At 30.1% G+C, this 10,241-nt stretch overlaps 1 protein-coding gene across 1 annotated transcript; it reads right to left on the minus strand.

Annotated features, from left to right (window-relative positions):
- Window positions 1-5,212: 5,212 nt before the first annotated feature.
- Window positions 5,213-8,004, minus strand: LOC127256088 (B3 domain-containing protein At4g34400-like). The gene is made up of 3 exons (XM_051281920.1): window positions 7,401-8,004; window positions 6,840-7,012; window positions 5,213-5,476 (listed from the first exon to the last, which is right to left on the minus strand). The coding sequence occupies exons 1-3, from the start codon at window positions 8,002-8,004 to the stop codon at window positions 5,213-5,215; spliced, it is 1,041 nt and encodes a 346-aa protein (XP_051137877.1).
- Window positions 8,005-10,241: the final 2,237 nt, after the last annotated feature.

Consider the following 10,241-nt stretch of genomic DNA (forward strand, 5'->3'; position numbering starts at 1 on the left):
TTTTCTCTCACTCTCCCGTCCGACGGCGGTTCACGGCGGTTGTTTGTGCAGTGCCTTTCCTCCTGTGTTTGTGGAGTTCCTTTGGCACCTGTTTCCCCCTGTGTGTGTGTTGTTCGTGCCGAAAGGGGCTCGTTCAACTGTAGGCTTGTGGTTTCTGTTTCCTGTATGCCTGTTACTTTTACTGTGGGGGTGTTTTGTGGTTGTGAGTCGTGGTGTTGTGGCCGGTGTGCTTGTGTTAGTCGCGATTCGAGTGTGTATGTGTATATTTTTGTGTTTCGAGTGGTTAGGGGCTGAGCCTAGCCAAAACGAGTTAAAGTTTTTGTTCGATTTTCTTAATAAAGAATTTGATCCTTTTCCGCAATTTTTAATAACAAGGAATAAAAAAGTCATGCAGTGTAGGGAACTTTACTTCCGTCTATCTTTCCGATGGTGAGCCGTTGAAAATTCTAGAAAATGGTATAGTCCGAATCGAAACACTAAATGAAGGCGACTGGAGACTGGATGTGAGGCATGTCCTTAGTCTCAAATGGAATTTCATTTCCATAGGATAATTGGATGAGACATGATACTTGACAGTCACTGAATATAAGATGTGGAAGGTAAACCAAGGGAGCCATGGTGATGGCTCGAGGGATGAATGATGACACTCTCTACATGACGAAAAACACGCAAAATGGAATCAATTCTGTTATCATAAAGAATGATGCAAATTTATGGCATTCTCGTCTCAGATATAGGGAGAAGCAGATGAAAGAGCTTGTTTTAAAGGAGAGATTTTTGGGTCTCTAGTCCGTCGATATTGAAGTATGTGAGAACTATATCTTCCGGAAACAGAGAAAAATGTCATTATTGAAGGGTGGGAGAGACCCTTAGAAAGAAAAAGAAGTTGGTCTATACCATCTTTTGGGGACCGGTTCCTATGTCGTAAATATTACATGACATTCATTGACAATACTGCAAGGAAGGTACGAGTATATTTCCTTGAGTGTAAGTATAATACATTCAAAATCTTTAGGAAGTTGAAATCACTTGTAGATAATGAAACAAGGTTGTGAGTTAGTGACTGCGGTCGGTAACGGTGATGAGTACAAGTTGAATGATTTCAAGAAGTGCTGCACAAAGAATACAATCTGACTGGAAAAGACAACAGCAAAAACATCACAACATAATGGTGTAGCTGAAAGGATAAATCGGGTGTTGAATTAGAAGGCTTGATGTATGGTTTTAAGTGTGTTTTGCCAAACATGTTTTGGGCTGGTGTAATTAACACAGAGGAATTCTTTATCAATAGAAGTCATCAACGCCGTTGAATAATGATATTCCGGAGGAGACGTGGATGGGAAAACTAATAACCCTCTCTACCTTGCATATTTTTTTGTACTGCATATATCAAGGTTGATGCTGATACAATATTAGATGCAAGATTGGTGAAGTGCAAGCTTATTGGTTATGCTGGTGATGAATTTGGATATCAACTTTAGGATGAAACTACTTGCAAGATCATACGTGCTCGATGTGTTAATTTTGACAAGCAGGTGTTGTATAGGAACAAGTCCAGTGCCAACGGTAGAAAAAATCTAGAGACCGTTGAGTTCCAACATGAGACTGCGCAGATACGCTCAAAATAACCGGAGTATGGCTAATGTTGAGGTCAAACCGTCTACTCCCGTTGCAGAGAATATTAAGATCCCGACAGAAGCTGAATGTGGATGGCAACGGGCATTGAATAAAAAAATAACCAATAATCAAATAAAATCTAGTTATATGACTTGGATTAGATGGTTTAAAATTGTAATGTGGTAGAAGATGAAAATGTATATATAGGATAGTTAAATTGATGTCATGAATATAAAGATTTTTGGAGATTAAATGATGTCGGTTAATTTCAATTTTGAAGATTTTACCAATTTAGTTAGATTGGATTGACAAAAGAGGGGGTATATACACCTTATTTGAGACATTGAATTTCTATACTCCATTTCGAAATTTGGTATGATTTTCAACTTTAAAATATACTATATCTTAATTAAGTCAATAAAGACTTTGAGATTTAGTTTTAAAAAATGACAAGTACAAAGAAATTAAATGTGGGCTATAAATTTGCATTTTAAATATGATACATCTTCCATCCCATATAAATGTATTCATTTACTTTTTTTTTTCTTTTGATACATTAGTGTTTTGCATATAGGTAGTACAATACCGGTTTAATATACAAATATTTAATGTGATGTTTTGTAACGTAAAACAATTATGTTCATGACATTGTTGTAATTTTAAAAACTCGTGGGGCAAAATTATTAAAAAAAAAAATGGGAATTTTTTTTTCTTTTTACTCCATTACGTGACCCCTTATCATTGAAAACCATAACTAGATCATGTATTAGATTAGTCCCAATATTTAAAAAATTATTGGAAATGGTCATCGGGCACTGAAGTTTTTGGCATTGCAGCGTCATCAGTGGCGGATTTAGAATTTTGAATTCGGTGGGTCGATAAATTAATTTAATTAAATTAAAATTAAAATAAATAATTATATCAACAAAAACTTACATTAAAAAGAAATACCAAAATTCAAATTAATAATCACTAATACATCAAAATAACTATAAGTATTCACGACGAGATCTTATATTTTGGTATCGTCTATATTAACTTCCATAAACATATCTTTTTAGAAAGTAACGGAACAATCATTCAATAATTAATCTCTAATGCTATTCTGTAATTTGTAATTTATGATAGTTGTCGAAAATAATCTTTCTACTATTGCAATTGCTACAGGAAGAAGTTTCGTAGAAGATGTTTTATTTTATTTTATTTTTTTTGTCTCAACAAATTTTATATAAAGATTATTTAGATTTTTTAAATTCCAAAATATCTCAAACATCAATAATAAAATTATCCAATAATAATTCGAAAACCATTAATTTTGCTTCTGAAACCTCTGTAGGATACAATTTTGCAAGTAGATGTTATCTGTTTTTATTAAAAGAAAAAAATCGATTAAAAAAAAGAAAACAAGATATCAATAATTCATTTGGTGGTCTTGTAGAATATTGCAACCGTCGTTGATTTATAAAATAAAAATAGATTTAGTGATAACTAATATTATTTTATTTTAGTTTTTATAGTGGGTCAATTGACCCACTTGTCTAATACTGCATCCGCCCATAAGCGTCATGACATACCGAAGATTACAACGATGACGGTGGATAGCGTCTTGGGGCCAAACTATATAGATATTTAAAATTAGGATAGATAAAATTTAGAATATACATTTCATAAAGCTATGATGTACAAGTATTTTGAAATACCCTTAATATTTGTTACCGATGCTGTATTTTGGTATGAAAAACTTTAAATATAAATGAACCAGATACCATTTAAACTTAAAAAGCTCCTATTGAATCAAACCAAAAGAAATGAATACGAAATCAAAAAATACAGAAGCGAGGTCGGGATACCACAAAATCTTCAGGAAATGAAAGTCCTAATTGAATCGCTCAAATGTCACTGTGAAACAACTCGAAACTCTCACCTAACACTAAATATTGAACTACCCTATGAATTCTACGGCAACACCTTGCCGGAAACCATCAAACAATCACCGGAAATCTCGAGGGAAGGGAGTCAAGGATACAAGAGGAAACACGATCGCAAAGAAGAGAGAATTCTGGATGGAGTAATACACAATATTATACATATACATATTCAACTCTAATCACAATCCAACAGCTCACATCGAATCCTAGATCCAATGGCTGAAAGTTTATCTCGTAAGAATTGGCCTCTTGGATTGGGCCATAAACTTGGCCAAAGTGTTGGAAAATCGATCTTGTGGCTGCGATAAAAACAAAGTAAAAAAAAAAAAAAGACAGGGCTGGATGATCTTTTTCATTCTCTCGTTCTCTTCCATGAAAATCACCACCTTGATTTACATAATATCCTCTCAATTATTAACTCATCTACCTACCTCGAATATGTAAAATATAAATCAAGGGAAGTCTATCATCTAATTTATTTTCTAAACAAGGAAGAAGTAAATTACGCCCAAGATTAATTCATTAAATTAAATTATATCAAAACTAATTTATTTCCTAACACCCCCTCCTAAACTAGTAATCTTCATCCTTTCACCAATCCGAGATGGCTTCTCAATCTCCAAAAATCTTCTTTTCTCAATGTTTTGGTGAATATGTCAGCCACATGATCTTTGGACTTCACATAATTCAGCAACACTTCTTTGTTGTTAACACATTTTCAGACATAGTAGATTGAATTTTGCAAAGGACTATTCACTCACGGAATATTCACTTGGAAAAATCCATTGTTGTTTTTGGGAGGAATATTTCCTCGAATCTGAATTAGCTAGCACATGTATGACGATGGGTTTTATTCCTTTGCATTTTTCTTCACTAACAGAAAAGTAAATACATACCCTTCATCCTCCTCTTAATCCCACAATTGGATTTTTTTTCTTATTATTTTGGTCGTTTCTCTTGACACATTCTCAATGATGACACAGATCCTAGCATGTCTCATCCTCTTGCAAAAAGCTTCTCTCATTCAATTGTAACATGTGTTATATATTAATATATATATATATATATATTATAATTTGACTGGCATACAATTTTTGAAAATTTTGTTTCAAACTCAATTATAGGATTTCACCTGAACACAAGTTATCTATTATGTACATTTATTTTGCTTGTATTTTTATTTGTATTTTACATCAAATCTTAACTCATAACATAAATAATGAAACAATAACGTACCAAATTACATAACAAAAATAATTGACTTACATTAATAATAAAATGTGTGACTTTTCTTACCATTCTCCTGTGCTAAAAAATTAATATATATATATATATATAGAATAAAAGTAGAAATAATATATCAATAGTCTATAAAAAATTTATGGCACACAACCATGCTAAGTTACATCAATGCTCTTTTCTATGCTAAATTGGCTCCAAAAGCTGTGTTAATATAGAACCTGATATAATCCCGATTTACCATAAACAAAATAAAGCAAGTCTATCATAATATAGATAGAAAGTTGCAATAATTTCAAAAGAGTTCTTGATGTCTAGACAATATAAAACTTATGCATCATAATTGTTAATTGAAAATAATTTTGCATCCTTCTAGCTTCTAATATGATAAATGAGTTCGCAGAATCTTTTATTATAACATCTCCAACTTATCCTCGAATATCATTGCCACGAACAACAGTAACATGGATGGCTAGCTCGTCTTCTCCCTCCACGAGCTCGCAAATGCATCTATCACCTTTCTCTATAAAGTTCAAGTTGCATAGTTTTCTCCATCCTCCTGATATTGCGACCCTTCCATCCTTCCATTTTTTACATTTTGCCACCAATCTCTTTCCCGTTGGATCTATGAAATACGCCTTTTTCGAAAAATCTATATCATGATTATCTTTCACTACATCTTTGGGAACAAACTGAGACAAGAAAATAAAAATGTTATGTATACAATAATATAGAGTATTGAAACAATAATTTAAAGACAATATTGATTTATGTACTAAAATATAGGAAAAGATGAAAATTTCAAAGCAAAACAAAAAATGCAACAATATACGATTATTCACAAACAATGAATAACTAAAGTTCTTACATAAAATAAAATCAAAATGAGATGAAAACCAAAATGAAATTAAAACACAAGAAAAATAAATAGTTTATTCTTTTATCTTCCTCACCAAAAAAAAAAAATCACATTTTTTAATAAAAATATACTTCCTCGTCTCCGATACTCTGCAATATTTTCTTTTTTTTTATAGTTTCAAACTCACTGCAACATTTCTAAATTTAGAAATAATTAATTACATATGTATATATATAAATATACGTTTCACTTTATCGCATGTTTGGGACGGAGGGAATACTATTTATTCTTGCAACAAACAAAAAATCTCATTATTCCTAACACCCGCCCATTTGGATTGACTTAAAAAATAAGAGAAAACCAAAAGTAAATGCAGAAACAAAAGTCAAAATCAGTTCGATTTTGAATTTGGATGAATCATTATAAAAAAATAGCTTTTCATTAAAAAAAAAAAAAAAAAAACTGTTTGGATGTAATAGGATTGAGAGTGCTTTTAAACCGTTAAAATTATTGATTGCTAATATAATTGTATATTTCTATAAAAAATTATATATATTTTTAAATTTTAATTTAAAGAAAATATATAAATTAAAAATAAAATTACAATATAATAGGAGTATTAAATTATTCGTATTTTCCAATTTATTTTTAAATTTTATAACTTATATTTAATAATTTTAGTATAAGTAAAAGAATTATATACTTCTATTTAAATTTAGTATCTTTAAATTTAAATTCAAGTATAATATATAAATTAATAATTTTTAATAGTATTGTATTTCTTACTATTATTATTATTATTAAGAATAGAACATTAATTTTAGTTGAAAAATGTTTCAAGCTACACTAAATGTGCTTCTGAAAAAAACACTTTTCAGCTTCAAAAGTTGTTTTCTTTTGAACAAAAGTCAATGCAGGTATAAAGTGTTTCTTTTAGAAGCAGAAGCCAAAAGCAGCCGCCGGAAGTCAATCCAAACATGGCTTAAAACAACACAACCAAATCACTTTAAATATATCAAACAAAGTGCCTATAAACTACAAAAGTATTTTCTTACAACCTAAAGCTCCTTCTATATTGCTATAAACCATTGTATGTATCAAAACACAACAATTGAAAATATTGCAGCCAACTAAATATTGAAGAACTTATTAAGTAAATACTTAGATAAGAAATTGTTTCGAATATCAAATCTTACCAAATTGCCCTTCCGTTTATCCATTATTCCGGTGACAAAGTAAGGGTTTTGAGGTTGTGAAGCTAGACCAGACCTGAAAATGTCTATCCCGTAGCGCAGTGAAATCAGGTCCGTGGATCTTCTTTGTGAATCTTGCTGATCTCTTGTTCTTACTGTTCTTTCTAAAGTCTCATCTATGAAATAAACCAGCATTAACCATGAAATTGTCATTTCATTATATCGAACATGTATTCCAAAACATAATGTAAATACAATATATGCGTCATATTGTTAATTACATGTCTTGAAGAAATTGATAAATTTCGTCATAATGAGGTCTATCCAATTGGAAAAACAATAAATAAAAACAAAACAAAAATTGTGAAAAAAAAAAATTATTTAGTAAATTATATTCTAAGAGACGGTTTAAAAAGCAAAATCAAATTAAATATCCAATCAACTATTTGTAGTTATAATTAAGAAGAAATGTTTTAAAATATCCATGCTTATTATGATGGATTGATTACGTACTATTATTCAATCGCTAATTATTTCAAAAAAAAAAAAGAGTATTGAACGTACCCATGTTTTGAACATTAGCATCTTCAATTGCTTCAAGAATTTCTTCGGTCATTTCAACACTATCAACAGGCAGAGATTCATCAGTCACTTCAACATCATTGCTAGGCTCATATTCATTGCTTTCTTCATCGACTTCAATATCTTCTTCAATCATTTCACCACTACCTTCGGGCACGTGTCCCTCGGCCACTTCATTGACTTCCTGACCTTCTTCAGTCACTTGAACATTATCTTCCGGCACACAAACATCCTTCTTGGTTTGCTCGTGAACTTTTGCTGCGTCATCTTCATCATAAAAATAATGATCCCATTTTCCGTAATAATCCCCTTCTTCATCAATATTTTTCGAACATCTTACCTTTCTTTTACTGTTACATTCATCAGCAGTCTTATTGTCCTTATCAGTAATCTCCCATGAATCTTTTTCTATAACCTTTTCTATCCCATAAGGGTCAAATACTTTCACATCGAAAAACCCTAGAATAAAATATTCAAACAACAAAAAGTCTCCCTCCTCAATCTTCATGTCCTTCACAAATTGACTCCATCCTTTCGCCAAACACCACTTATTCTCGTCGTTTTGCACAGATGCAAACCATGGCATGTTGTAGTGACCAAGTAGATATACTGCCTTCGGCAATGGTTGATCCAACTGTGTTATAAATTCATTTGGAATGCTCTGTTGCAAGATATATGTTCCATGTTAGAGTTTGCAATATTAATATCTATCTATTTTAAGATTTTTTTTCTCATTATTATTATGCATTCTTCACTATTCTTTGTAAAACACATTGTTCATCCCACAAAACATCACATCTAACTCATTGTTAAATAAATAAATAAAAATAAAAATTCCACTATTCAAGATATTCTTGACAAATATATAGTTTATATAATGTAAGTATTTTGTAAAATGATTTTTAGTATAATATATAAAAAAAACATGAAAAATAGGAGTATTCCAATTCAAAATTTTTACTATTCAAATCCCAACTCAAAATCCAAACCCCCAAACTCTTAATCGTTGCTTTCTGAACTTTTGAATTGATGTTATTTGAAAAATTCAATATCATGCTAATTTTCCCAAATTAGCATCATAACCGAACCGGAGAGATGTATAGGCGAACAATAAAGGTTTCGTGGATCATTTTGCCAAAACTATATTCGGAAATTTAAAATCAAGACTTACATTCGCTTATAAAGAAAATTATCTTAAATATCCTTGCAATTTAAATAAAGTCAAAAAAAAGAAAGCATAACCCATTCAATTGAAAAAAAAAAAGGGAACGAGATGGGAAAATAAATAAATAAATAAAGGGGATAATTGTCATTTTATAAACTAAAAATAAAGAGGGTATTAAATGATGTGCCATAAAAAAAAAAAAAAAAAAAAAAAATTAAATTAAATTAAATTAAATATTAAGTTTTATTATGAAAATAAACATGAAATCACATCAACTTCGTATAAGTTTTTAAAAAAACAGCAAATAAGACATTGAAAAACAAGAATCAAGCTAACAAATGCTGAAATTCCTCTCTCATTCTAAATATATTTAGAGGTATAAGTTGAATCTCAAATTCATAGATCTAAAGGTTGCTAACAACAAAAAATACAAAATTGATGTCGAAAACAATGAACAAGAAATCACACTCCCTTGTGCGAGTTTTGAAAAGATCCCAAATAATACATCAAGGAAACAAGAAAGTATATCTTCACCAACCAAACCAATTCCAAAACCCAAACTTCAATCGAGATATCTCTAGATATGTAGGTTGAATCATAGATTCATAGATCTCAAGCTTGTTTGCGATAGAAGAATAAAATTGAATGAAATAAAATGAAAAATAAACATACCTGTTTGCTATTGCTGATTTTCTTAAAATAAAACGTGAAAAAGGCAGGGCACTTCATTTTGATTGACATAACCCGAGTTTTGTTAGATCCACAAGAAGAACAGTAAAGAACGTCAAAAACTTGCAAGTAAATTGAAAGAAATTTAAATCTCCCTAGACCAAAGGAGATTAAAATTTGTAAGATATCAAAGAGAATATACTATAGATCTCCTTTCTCCAAGTGTGAACATAGTGTGTATATATTAAAACAGAAAACTGCTATCTTTATAGAGAGGGAAAAAATACTTTTAATCGATGAGATCGATGTTATTTTTTAAGGTAAAAAATATTTATTACAAAAAGTCTGGCATTTTAGTTGAAAAGTAAATGCATTTCAGTCCAACAATAGATATTCAATGAATAATTCAAATAAAGTGAAGTTTTGAACTATATTTTAAAAAAATACTAGATAACAGTTATTATTTAACAATAGATAATTATTATCGTGTATAAATATATATAATAAACCATGGAAGTGGCTAGCTGATGTGTCATTTTTTCTAATTTTCTAATTTTTTACAAAAAATATTTATGATTTTTGAAAAATAATAGTAGTATTTCAATACGAGATAATAAATTAATTAACAATATATAATATAATAAAACATCAACAATTGACTAGAATGATGTTTTTGCCGAATGGATGATATGCTACATGACTGTAAAATATTATAAAATAATGACTTTCTTATGAGACGGAAATTGCACTTATTTTATGCACTCCTATACCTTCAAATATTTATAAGTGAATTTCATGCATTTCCCTAATTCTAAAAGAGTAAAATCCTTGCCTCTAAGTAAAATTTCGTTTATGATGTAATTTGAAATTAGTATTGCCTCACACCATAAGTTTTTGGGTAATTCTTAACTAATCAACAAAGCAATATTAATTTTTTAACTGTTCGATTTTTTATTGCGGAAATTCCATTCACTCGAGATGACGGAGAA

This window comes from Andrographis paniculata, unplaced genomic scaffold, assembly GCF_009805555.1.
Source record: "Andrographis paniculata isolate CXL003 unplaced genomic scaffold, ASM980555v1 Contig55END, whole genome shotgun sequence".
NCBI classification, from domain to species: domain Eukaryota; kingdom Viridiplantae; phylum Streptophyta; class Magnoliopsida; order Lamiales; family Acanthaceae; genus Andrographis; species Andrographis paniculata.